Here is a 15684-nt window from a genome sequence, read left to right on the forward strand (position 1 = left end):
TTTACTCCCCGGTTGATGTTGTAGTGATGACAGAAACCCAGGGCATTGTGGCTGGGGCGAATGCTAGGTTGTCTTTATGTCCCGGCTGGCCTTCTGATAGGACTTGTGCCTCCCTCCCTTCCCAACACCGCCCTGCATTTTTAAAATGGGATTTCACGATGACAGCCAGATAAGGTTGGGTTAGTTTCGACAGAGACCTCCGCCCTCACCCTTTCCCTGGACTGCAGGGCTGGGAACTCTGCGCCCTGCCTGAGGAAGGATCGCTGCTAAGGAATGCAGGGCTTGCAGCAGACAGCTGAGCACATCTGGCTCAATCTGCTGAGGGCAGCGCTGATGTCAGCCCCAGAGAAACACTAAAGCCCCCAGACATGTCAGGATTCAGTGCAAGTGTTGAGGGATTAAGCTCGTCTATCAGTGACAAATCGTTTTCTCCTGCTTTGGGCTCAGAGCAGCTGATGACCAACAAAAGAGACTCGGAACTGGCTTTAGGGAGCACCCCCCTCCCCCCGGCAAAGGGGAGGGGGAGAAACTGGCCGTGCAGTGATGTCTACACAGGGAATCGCAGGAGCATTGTCAACAATATCTGATGCAAGGACTTGGACTTTAGAACCCGCCCGGGGGCCAGAGCGTGGCAGTAAACTGCAGCCACAGTTGGAATCAGTGCAGAGGTGCATGAGTCCAGGTACAGCGCCCCCTAGTGTTCCCTGGAATCCATTGGATGAGCCTGCGGGAGGCAAAGGGACCTCAGAGCCCAGGGGCTGCCTTTGTGGCATGAGAATGCAGAAAGCAGGGGTACGTCACCATCAGGGAGGGGACACACTGGGTCAGGCCAAAGGGATCGACTGTTTCAGGGCCTTGGGACCTTGCACTTTCACCTGGCAGTGGCTGTCCAGCAAAGAGGGGTGATGGGAGCTAAGCTCAGGGGGGAACTTCTAGGGCAGCACCTTCCTGTTACTGCACCTCTCCCATCAGTGTTAAAGACCAGCTGGACCCAGAGTGCTTTGTCTGTGCACATGCACCCCAGACTGCTGGGATTCATCGAGATGGGAGCAGGATCCAAACCACTCTCACCTTTGAAAGGCGGCTCCCCAGCTAGCGAGGTCTAGGAAACCCAAATGCAGCCCTGACTCTGCCTGGCTGTCTCTGATGGGTCAAATTAGCCAAACTTCAGTGAACACTGGGACGAGTCCGGGTAAACGAAGGCCCTGCTCCAGGGGTTCTCAAACTGGGGGTTGGGACCCCTCAGGTGGTCACGAGGTTGTTACATGGGGGTATCACAAGCTGTCAGCCTCCACCCCAAACCCCGTTTTGCCTTCAGCATTTATAATGGTGTTAAATTTCTAAAAAAGTGTTTTTAATGTATAAGGGAGGTCGCATTTGGAGACTTGCTATGTGAAAGGGGTCACCGGTACAAAGTTTGAGAACTGCTGCCCTCCTTTTCCAGTTAGGAACCTGGCTCTCCCTGGCTCTGACACTGGCACCCCAAATCTTCTGAGGCAGAGATCAGAGGACCCTGAGGAGAGGCTGCTGAGCTGAATGTCCAGGCAGGGGCAAGGAGCAGGCGTGAGTCACACTCCAGCATTCCAATATCTTTTAGAAGCTATTTATTGCACTTAACGAGACTAGCAAATTGTCATCAGCCCCATGATTTGCTCTAGCCATAAAGCCCAGTTGCAATCAGAGGTTCCTTTCATTGCATTGGCCCGAAGTAGTTTGCTCACATGTTCTGGCTCTAGCTTCAAATATCTAACCTCATTACAAAAATGAAAGCAAGAAACCATGCTAGTATAAAGGCAAATGCCCTGAGCTGGAGCTTCCATTGCTGAACTGAAACTTTATAGCTTGAATCAATGAACATATTTTACATCACTCTCTCTGTGGTGCTATTTGGATCCTAATGGCTTCGGAAAATATGATCACTCTTTATCCAGGTTCTTTCTATAGGGACTAGAAGGGGCTGGTTCACAGATCGAAATCTCTTTCTTTTTCCTAGCAAAGCAAGGCACTTCTGGATGGACGCGGGAATAAGTGAGCATAGGGTGACTAGCTGTCCAGATTTTGTAGGGAGAGTCCTGATATTTGGGGCTTTGTCTTATATAGGCTCCTATTACCCCCCAACTCCCTGGCCCGATTTTTCACACTTGCTGTCTGGTCATCCTAAGTGAGCGGCAGCGGATTAACTCAAGCACAGTACAGGGCATTAGAAAGAGCTGGTTATCTGGGAGAATTGGCTAGAATACAAACAGAGCTGAAAGAATAGATCAAAATGTGTGTTTAAAATGATGAGGGCCAATGAAATTTGACTCAGGCCAGGCTGAGAATGGGGAGAGTTGAGGCCAGATCCTCAGCTGGTATCAATGGGCCTCGCCCCATCGGTCGCAGTGAGCGATGCTGATTTACACCAGCTGAGGATCTTTCCATCGAAATCTGGCCCCGCCATTCACGTCCTTTCTCTGTGTGCCCCAGCCCACCCGTCTGACATGGCCCCTCCCACTCACCCTGGAACAGCTGCAGTTACAGCTCTCACCTCAAGGTGAGTCAGGCAGCAGCAGCCCCCGAGTCACTGTGCAGTGGGGGCTGCATGGTTGTGGTTGTTACTGGTGGGAACCAGAAGCTGAAAGGACCCGTGGCTGTTTGGTGACCAATCAGATGTGACTCCAGGGTCTCGGCCTAGGGTGCAGAAGTCCAGATCCCCCATCCCGCACCAGGAACGGGCACTAATGGGCTTTCTTCTAGGCCGGCTCTGCAGAGAGTCAAGGACTGAGTGGGCCACAGACATTTAACCTTTGCACTGCTGGAGGGGATCCCTCAGGGTCAGGGCTGAAGCTCCCTGGCAAGGCACCATGGGAGTAGATTGCTCAGCACCTGCGTGTGCGGTCCCAGTTCTGGGGGGAGGGGCCCTTAGAGCAGCCAGCCTCCTCCCCCTTTACCAACTCATTGCACTGTGGATGCAGACCAGGCAAAGAGGAAGGGACGTCCCAGCCTAGCTGGGTTACCTTCCGCCCCTGCACCACTCCCAGCCTTTGAGCCTAGCCCCTCGCCACGCTCGGCAGGGGCACTAGCCAGACGGTGCTGGACACCCAGGAGTTTACCCAGAAAAGTTGGACCGAGGCCCCTGCCGCTCAGCTCGTCCAGCCTGCCCCTGGTGCAGGGGGGTTACATGGCTTTCAGACACCTTGGCAGTCCTCACACTCCAGCACCTGACAGGACCCGCGTTGGCTGACAGCTGTGATACCCTGGATCCTACAGCCCGGGGGAAACAGAGAATAGCGGCACCTGCTCCCCCCCCTTTCAGTGACCCACCTGCTCCACTGGGGGCTGCAGCAGCTGGATGGTCACAGAGGAAGGGTCAATTTCTGCTCGTTCTGAGGCCCCTTACGCCACAAGGGTGGTGCATAGGGGCCTGTGCACCAGGGAGAATTGGCCCACAAGTGTTTTGCTGCTGTGTTCTGTAGAGCCCTGTCTGAGAGCACACTGAGATGCCCCTGGCGGGTCCCTTCCCCCCAGCTGGCAGACTCCCTCGCCCAGGGTATCCGTCCTCACACCCAGGGTGGGAGTGACACTGTAATGTCATTGTAATGCTCCGCGCTCTGGGGCCGGCACACTGTTGCCAGCCAAGAGAACAAAGGGGGCCGTTGTTTCCATTCTTTCCAGGCTCATCAGGCTCCCCAGAGCCACCAGTCACTTTGGTTTGCGCGGTTTAACCTGACTGTCTGCACGAGGTGACAGCCGGCTCCCCAGGGACTGCCTGAAGTGGCTGGGACTGGGAGCCAGGCTGATCTGAATGGCAGGCTACGCCACTGCTGGGCACCACGGGGGGAGAAGGAACCTGTCACCAGTGCATGGCTCTGCTTAGACAGCCCCACACCACTCAAAGCGAATTACACATCTGACATCCCCATGTCTAGCTGCGTGAGCTTAACTGAAGCTCTCTCCTTTCATCTCCACAGCGGCTCGCCATGTGAGCTCCAGTTAGAGGAGGAACTGGAATAGGATGCCATATCCCAACAGGCCGCTGTGCCCCAGGGAGTGGCATTAGGTGAGTCAATATGAGGCACTGTTCCTACTGAAGCAGTGCCCCAGGATGGCATTAGGTGGCACTTTTTTTCAGACAGTCCCTTGACACTTATTGTTGACATTTGGACATTTGTCCCATGGTCCTGGCCCTCCTCCAGTTTGTGTAATTGCAGTCTCCTGCCCTAAATTGTCCCTGCAATTTTTCCCCTTTGTGTCCTAAACTTTTGTGGACTGTCATAGTGTGCTGTTGAATTGCTGCCGCACTCCGCCCCAGAAGTGGCTGCATTCCAATGCCGGGAGAACCAATTCCTGTATATAATTTGTACGGAGCCTCAGGCTGACACACAGCCTATAAACATAAGATATTATTTTGCTGTGCATACATACCAATCGCCAGACACGTTCGGAAAACCGCAGGGAGCCAAGGTCACTATTTTTGTACGTTGTCTTTAATGCCAAATAAAAGTACAAGCTGACTTGAGCCCTGCGGTGGCATGAGTTGGACAGGCAGTTAACTGAGGACTAGAAACACAACTGGCTACTCACCTGACATAAATCCAGTGTAGCTCCATTTACCTCAATGGAGCTTTGCCAATTTCCACCGTGCAAGGACCTAGCCCACTTTAATTAACTAAATGTGACCCTAAGGAGAGAACAGCCCTGGCAGATCAGCAAGCAGGGGGCAGGAGCAGGTCTGGCTAGTACTTGCATGGGAGCTCTCCAAGGAGAACCCAGATGTTGCAGTATATAGTGTTGATGGCTCACTGGCTGCCTGCCTTCCCTCTGAGTCAGGGTCGAATTAATGCCCCAGCATGAGCTGTCGCCTTTCAGTCCAATGTCCCCGGCATTCCTGGACTTTAAAGACCCCTTGGCGCATGTCATCACTCAGGTGACTAGCTGGCACCATGGTCCTGGCTATCTGAATAACTGCCTTGTGCCAAATTAAACGCTCCTGCAGTGTAATGGGGAAGGCAGGCTTCACATCAGAGAAACAGTTTCGTGCAGTGTGGCTAGAGCAGAGGAGCTGCTGCGTTTCCTCTCCAAGTGGTGGGTTTCCAGCATACAGCGGCCCCAAAGAGTTTTGACATCCTTCAGCTAGACAGTGCTTTTAGGAATGACTGTCAATAAATAGAGCCCTACCAAATTCACAGCCATAAAAAACACATCACAGACCATGAAATCTGGTCTCCTCCTGTGAAATCTGGTCTTCTGTGTGCTTTTACCCTGTAATACAGAGTTTTCACAGCGCAGACCAGCGTTCCTCAAACTGGGGGTCCTGCCCCAAAAGGGAGTTGCAGGGGGGTCACAAGGTTATTTTAGGGGGGTTGCAGTATTGCCACCCTTACTTCTCTGCTGCTGTCATCAGAGCTGGGTGGCCGGAGAGCGGCGGCTGGTGGCCAGGCACCCAGCTCTGAAGGCAGCGTCCCACCAGCAGCAGGGCAGAAGTAAGGGTGGCAATACCATACCATGTTGTCCTTACTTCTGCGCTGCTGCTGGAGGGGCTCTACTTTCAGAGCTGGGCTCCCGGCCAGCAGCCGTTGCTCTCCAGCTGTCCAGCTCTGAAGGTAGCGCTGCCGTCAGCAGCAGCGCAGAAGTGAGGGTAGCAGTACCGCAACCCCCTACAATAACCTTGCAGCCTCCCACAACTCCTTTTTGGGTCAGGACCCCTGCAAACACACCACTCTGAAATTTCAGATTTAAATAGCTGAAATCATCAAATTTATGATTTTTAAAATCCAGTGACTGTGAAATTGACCAAAATGGACCAAAATGGACCATGAATTTGGTAGGGCCCCACTACTACTAATAAAAATGAATGCAAAGAACTTTCCAGGGTACAGTTTCAATCCTGCCATTGGACTTCTCATGTACCCAAGATTATACATGTGTATATGTCTGCGGGATTGGGCCTGATGAAATAGGAGTTGCTTCATGCGGCACTGAAATGTATCTGTCTCTGGGGTGGAGCAGCTTTTAACAGCACGCAGTTCCACTACATTAAAAAGAGTCATTTTCTACATTGCTAGACCTTCCTCAATGGGTTTGCAATTTCAGGGTAAGAGAGTAAAGAGCCGGAGTTAAAACCTGATAATAACTGGGACATGAATAAAACAGGATTATCAATGTTCTCAAAGCTAAGACTAACCCTCCAGGTCTCGTTTGTTCCATATTCAGAGACCTACAATCCAATTCAGATGTAATGAAAAATGGACTCACTCTGGATTTACACCACAGTAACTCAGAGCAGAATGTGGCCCTAATTCCTGAAATGCTAGTGGAGTTACTCTGGATCTGCACTGGTTTTAGTGAGATCAGAATCTGGCCTCTGCAGCAGGGTTTTAAAATAAAGCAAAATGATGTAAGATCTAATAATTTTCCAGTCTGCTTTTTCCTGCTTCCCTAGAGCAGGGCTCCTGGGAGGATACAGGCTGAAACCTTTGCAGGCTGGGGTGGTGCAGGGCCGAGTGTCACTGCACTGATCATTTTGCCTCAAAAGGAAATGACTCCAGAATGAAGACCAGCTCCATGGGCAGTCTTGCTTGGGGAGCGAGTGATGGAAGGAAATGATCCCTCTCCTTGAACTCAGGGCTGGCTCTGATCCTGCGTGGCTGAGTGCTGGGAACCACAGTGCTGGAAATGGAGTGGCCAAACTGATAAACCCAGGGCCAGTCCTAGCACATACCTGCTCAGAGGCCTCCAGCACCCGCTGGCTTGCATAGACTCTGCCCTGGCTACCTTGAACAATCACCTTAGGTACCAAACCCCATTGATTTCTCTGAGTGAGAAACACCCTCAAATTTCCCCAGCCCCCCGTAGTGACAGGCTTCCCCACCCGAAACTGTGCGACAGACTGATGGGCTCCTTGTCAGACGTGCTGAGCACCGTCCGCTCCCACTGGCTTCCATGGGAGTTATAGGCACTTGCTGTCCTGGGTTAGCTCTACACCATGCTGATGGAGTCAGTGGAAAGACTGACACAGACTTCACTGGGTATTGGCTAAGGCCCACAATTTCTAACCTGGGAATCAGCCCTTCAGCCTTTATCCAAACATCCCTGCCCACGTCGGCCAGGGAAACCAGCTAGCAGCAACCCCGTTTGGCCAGGATTCCCCCCAGCAGGGTTCAGCTGCCACCCCCAGGGGCAGGGCCTTACAAATTCCAGATGGTTGGAGCGAGAGCAGCTGTTTTGGAGCCTTCCCATTCACCAGGCTCTGGGATAATGATTATTCCTGCCCGTGTGAATCAATCAGGGCGTGAGACTGACTCATTCATATCGTGTTACCGGATGGATGAGTGACAGAGCATCAGACAGCCTGGATACAAAACTCTCCCACTCTGCAGTTCGGTACCAAGCTCGTCCTTTTGTAGCATTGCAATGGCGTGCCCAGGGTGGGGTCACATTTGCCCCACAAAGCCCAGAAGTTAAAACCGGCTGCTTGATGCCACATGTCTCCTCACTGGCCCTAATTTGCTAGAGCCCTCCTACCTTTCCATTTCACTGGGATATTTGCATCCAAATTTCTTCCCACCCTGCACAGCTTGTAACTGTTGTTCCTGAGATTCCCCGGAGGGGAGACACAAAATCAGTTTGGGAGAAACTTTGCTCACAACTTTCAGAAATCCTTCCCCCGCCCCCAGCTTTGAAAGTTTCCTCTTTTGCTATTTTTTGTCCTCTGTCATTCCAGTTACTCCCCTTATAAAATGGAAGGACAATAGACTGCTCTTTAGCGATCAAGTGTGATTTTCCACTTTTTCCTCCATTAGTAACTTTTTTTGGCTCAGGTCTGCAGTAGCAGATGCCCTGTGCTTTTCACCCTCTGAGCCCGGGGGAATTTTATTTTAATGAGCACTCCAATCTCTTTGCATCCCAATACATTTTGATTGCATTGAAAAATGTGTCATCCCATTGCAAAAGGACAAACCACAGGAGAGGCATGGAGTGGTTCTCACTATTATTGTGGTCCAGTGGCACCGAGGGCTGCACATGAGGTCAGGGTCCCACTGTGCCTGGTTCCGCACATAGACGTAATAAGAGAAAGTCCCTCCCCCAAAGAGATTATAGTCTAACTAAACAATATGGATACAAAGGAATATAGATGATATGACTTGCCCAAGGTCACAAAGGGAATCTGTGGAAGAGCCAGAAATTCAACCCAGATCTCCTGAGTCCCATCCCAGTGCTGGGGACCAAAATTCTTCTTCCTTCCAGTAGGACAAAAGGAGGCTGCATATATTAGGCTCTGCAGTCACTGCTGTGGATCCAACCTGAGATCTTTGGTTCATGTCCCTTGCTACATGAGTTAAAGGAGAAACCCTCCAGCAAAGTATTTAAACTCCTGCTTAACTTTAAACAGGTACCCACATGCATTGCTAGGTGGAGGCTCAGACGTGCCTATGTAGCAGCTGTCACCTGGACCAGCCACAATGGGCAGCACAGCCTGGCGCACCGCCCACCTGGCTGCCACCCTCCACCCCAGAGGTGGCTGTTTTTCCACTGCACTTGGGCATGCCAGGTCCAGGGATGGTTCCTGGGCACAGCTGGGAAGTGAGCCTGGGAGTGCTGGGCCTTGGGCTCCTGCTCAGTTTAGGGGCAGACCAGAGTAGCACTAAGACCTGGTGGAATCCTCCTCGTGCAGCTACCCAGTATCACCGGTGAGAGTGTGCACGGGGAGGGGGCATTTCCCCTTCTCCCTCCGGGCCAGCTCACGGGAGAGGGGCGCCCAGTCTCGGCTTTTCTCCAGCGCAGCTGGGCTGGAGCCCCGGGCTGTGAAATCAGCCCAGCTCCGGTGGGGAGTTGCATGGGCTGCTCCTCCAGCCACTCCTGTCGGGGGGAGGATTCATGACTTGGGAAGGGAGGGGACGTATCTTCCCGAGCCGGAGTCCGCAAGAGCGCAGCAAAAACTCTCCGGACCGCGGGCTCTGATCTCCCGGCGCCAGCGGCCAGGCTCGGGGGGCTGCGGGACCCTGCCCCGGAATATGACTGAGCTCCAGCCGCTCATCTGCCTTCAGAGCGCCAAGCTGCGGGACCGGAGGTAGTTTTGCCATGTTTGCCAGGACGGCGCTTCAGCTCGCTCTGTGGCTGCAAGTTGCGCTGGAGCAGAGTCTACCTCGGAAAGGTGAGTGCCTGGAAATGCGGGGCTGAGTCAGGGCTGTTGACCCTGCAAACGCCATCCGGGCGTTATGCAGTCGAGTTATTAAAGGGGGCAGGGGGGAGTGAACCCCCTGAAACCGCCCCGGCAGGGAGCAAACTTGGCTGTGGTCTTGTTCATTGCAGCAAACAACGTGCGATGGCAGATCTCAGCCCGGTCCGAAGGAAAGAGGTGCCTGGTTCTGTATTGCAGAAATCTTAAATTTAAAAAGGAACTGCCGGTGCTACAGCTGCGCCTGCTAATGATTGAGGTTTTACAACTATATACTCTCCTCTCCCACCTTTTAAATATTTTCCCTCTGCCCATGTGTTGTGGGAGAGACCCAGTGCAAACAACAGGGAAACGGGCAGTGAAACCGACAACACGTTATCTGCTGTCACAAGCACAAAGTAAAGAACGTGGAAAATCAGGGGGTGGGTGGGATGTCTAGAGTAACTTGTCACTTGAGACGGTAACGAATAAAAAAAGTTTTCAGACAGAGTGGGGTTTAAGTCTGCAGCGTCTGGTTAATTCTTCATTTGTTTATAGGTGGAACAAATTCTAGGCTTTGAAAGTTAGAGTAACAGTAGCTGCAGGTGGATTTCCCGGGGGTGGTAGGAAAGCATCCAGACCTGCGGCATGGAGGGCTGTGTGAAGGAGATGGACAATCTGGGGAACAGATTCTCAGCCTCTCCTGCTGGGGGATTGAAGGAGCGCTGAGTAGGCAACAGTTTTCCCGTCCTGGGGAAAAGTTCTTGAATCCAAAAAGTTCCCGTCCCAAATCAGAACAAAAGATGAAACTTGTGAACGTCTTTGCAAACCGACAATCTGGAAAATAAACAGTTTGGCTCCATCCACACATTTCATGGTGATGGTTGTGAAATGTTTTTTGTGAGACTCTTTTATGTATGTATTTGTTTAATAGATACATATTACAAGAACTAGCTTATTTCGGGGAAAAAGGCATTTTGAACCCACATGATTGAGATGTTTTTCTTTAAATGAAAAATGTTACTGTTGAAACTTTTTGAAATGTTTTTAAAATGAGAGATTTGTCAGGACCGACCCTTGCCCACAAACGTGTTACAATTTTGAGGAATTGGCAACTTGTGACCCCCTCCCCCTCAAAAAAGCGACGTCTAAAAATTCCTGACCAGCTCTAGTTAGAAGCCTTCAGGGGCAGATTCTGCTACCTTTACTCAAGCTAAGCAGGACCTTGCTGCTGGCTGCAGTGGGACTCCTGGCAGAGGAAAGCACTGCTCAGTGGAAGAGGGCTGGAGTCTGGCCCAAGTGACTTCATTTACCAAGCTAGATTCCTATGCCCAGGCAGGCATTATTGCTCCTGGTGCTGGGCCAGGACTTGCTGATGCCTACACAAGCAGAAATGATTATTCTTATTCATTTAACCAGCCCTGATATCGTACATGGCACTTGTCTAGCCTGGCCTAAGAGAGAGACCTTGCTTTGAAGAGGAAATTTAAAACAGGGCAAGCCTAGCATTATAAAACAGATGTGGCTGACACGAGAAGCAAAGTTATACAAGTTGCAATCTCGGTTTCTTTGCTTTAGTTTTACAACTCTGCGACGAAATGCAACTGCTGGTCTGAGATTATTTTCCAAAATCCAACTGCTTCACTCTTCAGTGTTTTATGGCTCCCAGCAGAGGTGCCTCTAAAGTTTTGCATAAAGTGCTCTGGAGAAAACCATCTAGTTGTGTGTTGGATGGGCTGTCCTGCGTGGCTTAGTTTGATTTACCAGCATGGGGTGGGGTGGGCGGCTCCTCCATGGGGCCGTGAGCACGGGCGTGTACTTGGCGCGGTTTACCCCTGTCCCGGACACCTGCCCCTTCTGTGGCGTGAGGGAGACCCTGGCGCACGTGTACTTAGAGTGCGCCAGGTTGCAGCCCCTACACCGGCTCCTCACAGCCATCCTCTTGCGTTTTTGGTTACACTTTTCCCCTCACCTCCTTCTGTATGCACTCCCTATCCGTGGCCCCACGAAGTCCCGGGACCTCCTGGTCAACCTCCTGCTCGCCCTGGCGAAAAAGGCCATCCACGCGACCAGGGAGGGGAGGTTGGCCGACGGAGACTCCGGTGACTGTGGGGCTTGCTTCCGCTCCATGGTCCGATCACGCATCCGGGCGGAGTTCCTCTGGGCGGCGTCCACTGGCTCCCTTGACGCCTTCGAGGAGCAGTGGGCGCTGTCCGGGGTTCTCTGCTCGGTGTCCCCGTTAGGTTCCCTCCTTCTGACCCTTTGACCTCACTCCTGTCCCTGTTCTTTTATTAGTTGTCCCCCGCACTCAGTGGGTTCTGTGGCCCTGTGGTTCCTCCCCTTAGGCTGGGGGAGGATCCTTTAGCAGTGGGCGGGCTTTGCCTGCCCACTTCCCAGACACCCAATAGATGGGGTGGGGTGGGCTGGATTGGCAGGCAGAAAATCAGTCCCCCACACATCCCTGGCTGTTCCTGGTGCTCACACTTAACACTCTTGTGGCTTCACGGTTAATTGCAGCAAACAGTGCAGGGATGTTACTGGGTGGCCAGTGGCATTTCTGAGCTCCCAGGAATGACTGGTCAGTGCATTAATTCAATAGCCATCCTTATCGGAGAGCTGCCTCTAAGACAGTGGGGTGCATGACCTGCAGCATGCTTAGGACCAGATTATCTCAGCCCCACCCACCTGGTGCCAATCTAGAGTTCCACCCCTCATTATTCTGGGTTTATATGGGTGTAATTGAGATCAGTATTAGCTGGTCATTCTAGATTTACACCAGCAGAAATCAAAATCCAGCCCATAGAAAAGAGAACATTTACAGCCCAATTCATCACTGTCCTATATCCTGTGCCTTCATTTACTCCCATGCAAAACCCTTGTGGAGCAGCAGGGGTTGCATTTTGCAGCTGCACTGTGTGATTGACACCAGTACAAGGTATGGTTGAGCCGGGCCTTTGGATGGACAGATTACTGTCTATCTTCCGGCAGTTATGCTGCCCTGAAAATACAGATCCGTTGGTGAGTGTGAAGACAGGAAACAGCAGGTGAAGGCAGGTTGAACCTGGGGTTTAGCAGCAATTTTAGCACAAACTCCTGGAGGAGAGTAGCTAATTGAAAACCATGAGGTTGAGAGCTGCTGCTGCCGCCAGCCTTGCTCGCTTCACCCTCTGTGTTGTGGTGGGAGCATGTAAGATTATTGCCTAGACACAGCGAAGTGGGGCTTCTTCTTTGGAAAGAGACCTGGCCATCTTACGCAGCTAGCTCTGGGGGCATGCGAGGGCAGTACTGGAGACGTGAGGTGTATTGTGGATGCCGTTTAACCCCCGAAGTCTGAGTGCTGGGCACTGCACAGGGGATGAGAAGGGGAATGGAGGTCACCAGCCCAACCTATGCAGCAGCTAGCCCAGGAGGCCACTGTCCTTCCATGCACACTTTGGACAGTGTCCCACCTGCTCATTCAGCCTAAGCAAAGAACTGCGCAGTGCAGAGAAACCCCAGTCAGGCAGGGTGCACTTGGGTCACATTGTCAAGCTCATCTCCACTTCCACGAGGGCTAGAAACTTATTTATTTATTAGTGGAAGCTGAGATTCTCTCCTAATCACAGAACTCCGGGAGCTGGGGCTTTGTGCAAAGCACCAAGTATCACAAGACAACCATGAGATGTGGCAACACTGCTGTAGCCTTAAAAGTAGCTTGGCTGAAACCTGAAGAGCTATTTCTCAATCTGTAGCTTATATTTGGTGCACACTGACTGCCCCTGGCTTACCCTGCAGAACAGCTTTGGTCTCTTGGTTGTGTGAGCATCCCTCGTTTGGAGAGAGCTGTTTTATCCCCTACGCCCTCCATCTCCCAAGCAGTGTGGTCCCTTTCGTTTGTAGTACAGCCTCTCCTGTCTCTAATCTGCCTGGCACTCCAGAGTAACATCCCCAGGGTTGGGTTGATGGTAAAGATCCCCTCTTGGGAGACTAATGCTTTTGCCCTAGGGTGAGTCCATCTCCTCCCATCTGTTCGGACGGGGGCAGCACTGAGAACAGAGCCTGCTTTCTTCAGCAACCAAACTCCAGATCTGTTTCTGAGGGTGCTGGGTTTTTCCCCTTAGGGCAAAACAGTTGAGGATGGAGGGAGTGGCAGGGCTGGAGGTTTTAAGGCACAATTAAGAGACTGGTGACTGATGTCTCTTGGCTCCTGAGTTCGCGCCGTTCTTCTTACCAGTTCTGAGTCCCATATAAATCAAGCAGCACACCGTGCATAGGGTGACACCGCTACAAGGGAGGGGAGTCTGGGCCAGCATCGTCCTCTGGTATCTCAATTCAGGTAGGAGGAAAGCTTTGGCCAGCTATGTTCTCCCAGCTAACGCCAAGCAACTCGATGGTCCCGTGACAGCTTTGTGATCTCCACACTGATTGCTGCCAGTTGCAGAGCCCGCACCTCGCTTGGCTGGCGTGCACGTTACAATACAAAAAGGTCTGCGAGTGGGAGAGCGGGGCTGCGTGGCTCTGCCTTTTGTTTCCAAAGACCTGGGTTCCAGGCCAGCCTGGGGTCACCAGTGACATGAGTTTCCCACAGTTAGTCCCCAGGTGAGGCGATTTTTGTGCCTCAGAATAAGGGGTAAGAGGTGCATCAGCCGAGCTGCTGCAGTGGTAGAGCAGACAGTGCTGCAGAGCTCTGAGCCCAGCAGTGGAACAGGGTCTCCTGTCCCAAGGCTGGAGCTAGTTCCACAAAGCACGTTTTAAGGAAGTCTCTTTACCAGTTGCCAAGAGACCTGAGATGGGTTTAATAAAGCAACCCAACCCCACCCGCCCTAGCTAGGCCTGTGTATGTTTGTCGCTGGCCTAGGCTGGGTCAATGACACTGAGGCAGGTTCCTTGTCTTAAAGATCCTGCTGGAGGTGAGAAATCTCAGTTTTCCAACTAAGCTTTGAGGATTAATCACATTTCAGTGTTGCTTGGAGCAGGGGCTGATTGCAAAGCACCACAGGATTAACCAGCGATTTGAACTGCTCGGGGTCCCCTTCCACCACTGACGAAATGTGGAGGATGAAAGGGAGGGAAGAACTGGTACAATTACAAGGACGTTAAAAAACAAAAATACAAAGGGGAGAGCCTTGTAGCGTGTTGCGCTCCTGTCCCACGCTTTGCCATCCAGCTCTAGTGCTCCTGTCCCACGCTTTGCCATCCAGTTCTAGTGCCAACTGTGAAGAGAGAGATTCCGGGGGGGGGGGAGCAATTTATTTATATTTGATTGGGGTTAAGTGTCGGGGACGCTGACCCTGAGATAGCTGTAGTTATTGTTTGTTTGTTTTTTTATAAAGGAGCAAACCTGCATATCTCAGCCCTAGAGGGGAGGGAATCAGCCATTCTGCGGTACCCATAAATAGCTGCAAAATATACGCCTGCCTCCTTGCACAGGTTCTCCAACCAATCAAATCTAACCACCTTCCGGGAAGTTCTGTCTGGAAGATGTGGTACTTCCTGGAGTGCCAGACAATCAACATGCCCATTTCCAGCGCAGCATGATGGCTCTCTCTAGCCTTTCAGTGGGTGGTGGCATCATCTGAGGTCTGGCAGGATGCTGGTTCACATCCCTCCTTTGATAGTTTCCTCTTGGGAGTGGCTGCGCTGTGGGTTTTTTGGTCAGTGCCCTTCTTGACTGCTGAGTGACTCAGTAACGCTGGCAGGGCTGGGTTTTTATGGGAGCCTTGTTCCTCGTGGGGCATGCCTTGCTTTGCCCAGGGCATTCAAGGGCACATTGATCTTGTTTACCACTGATGAGCAGACTCCTTGGGCCACCTCCAGCCCCAGGCCATCCAGACCCTGCCAGGGCCAGGAGCCATTGCAGCTGCTTGTTGTAACATTCAGAAAAGTAAGTGATACCCCTCTGGCAGATGGGGGTAGGAGAAGAGACAGGGAAACAGATGACATCACTCCAGGAGATGGCAACTGTGCTGCCAAGTGCTCTCGCCCTGGCCTGCCAGCCAAGCAGCTGGCCCTGCCGTCTGACTTGGGTGTACAGCAGCGTGTGTGACCCAGCAGGGGAAAGCACAGGGCAGTGGCAGCATGAGCGGAGTGACTTGCTGCAGGAATCCAAACACGTCAACCAGCCAGTGTGGAACCCTCTGACCGAATGGGCTGAAGTTAGTGGTCAGGGTGTATATATCGCCCTGTACGTCACCGGTCTGAATCTGGTATTGTAGGAAAGTCTCTTCTCTGGTGGGTCGAAATGTCTCTTTCTCCAGAACCCCTATTGGCTGCAGCCTTGTTGGCAGACTCAGCGGAGAGGCCAAGGACTCAATGGGCCGTGGAGAGTAGATTTCCACCCCCGAGCTGAGGCCAGGATTGACGCTCGTGCTGCCACTGCCCAGGCTGTGCCAGTTTTGTGAATAAATAGCAGACCCCTCTGTGCCATTTGTTGGTCCCGTGCCTACTGTAGACACTCATGTGGCTGTCCGGCAGTGTGGCTCAGTGAGCTGAAGGCTTGACACTTGGCCTTGAGAGACCTGGGTTCTATCCCTTGACTTGATGAGTGACCTCAGGAAAGTCCCTGCCTC

The 15684-nt window shown here is 52.2% G+C and overlaps 1 protein-coding gene across 1 annotated transcript in view; it reads left to right on the plus strand.

Annotated features, from left to right (window-relative positions):
- The first annotated feature begins 8640 nt into the window (after positions 1 to 8640).
- VWA1 (von Willebrand factor A domain containing 1) overlaps positions 8641 to 15684 on the plus strand; it is a 31111-nt gene continuing 24067 nt past the window's right edge. The window contains exon 1 of the mRNA XM_030537709.1: positions 8641 to 9133. Coding sequence (XP_030393569.1) covers positions 9061 to 9133 — 73 coding nt within the window. The 5' untranslated portion in view covers positions 8641 to 9060. The remainder of the gene's footprint in view (positions 9134 to 15684) is intronic.

Source organism: Gopherus evgoodei, chromosome 18 (assembly GCF_007399415.2).
Source record: "Gopherus evgoodei ecotype Sinaloan lineage chromosome 18, rGopEvg1_v1.p, whole genome shotgun sequence".
NCBI classification, from domain to species: Eukaryota; Metazoa; Chordata; order Testudines; family Testudinidae; genus Gopherus; species Gopherus evgoodei.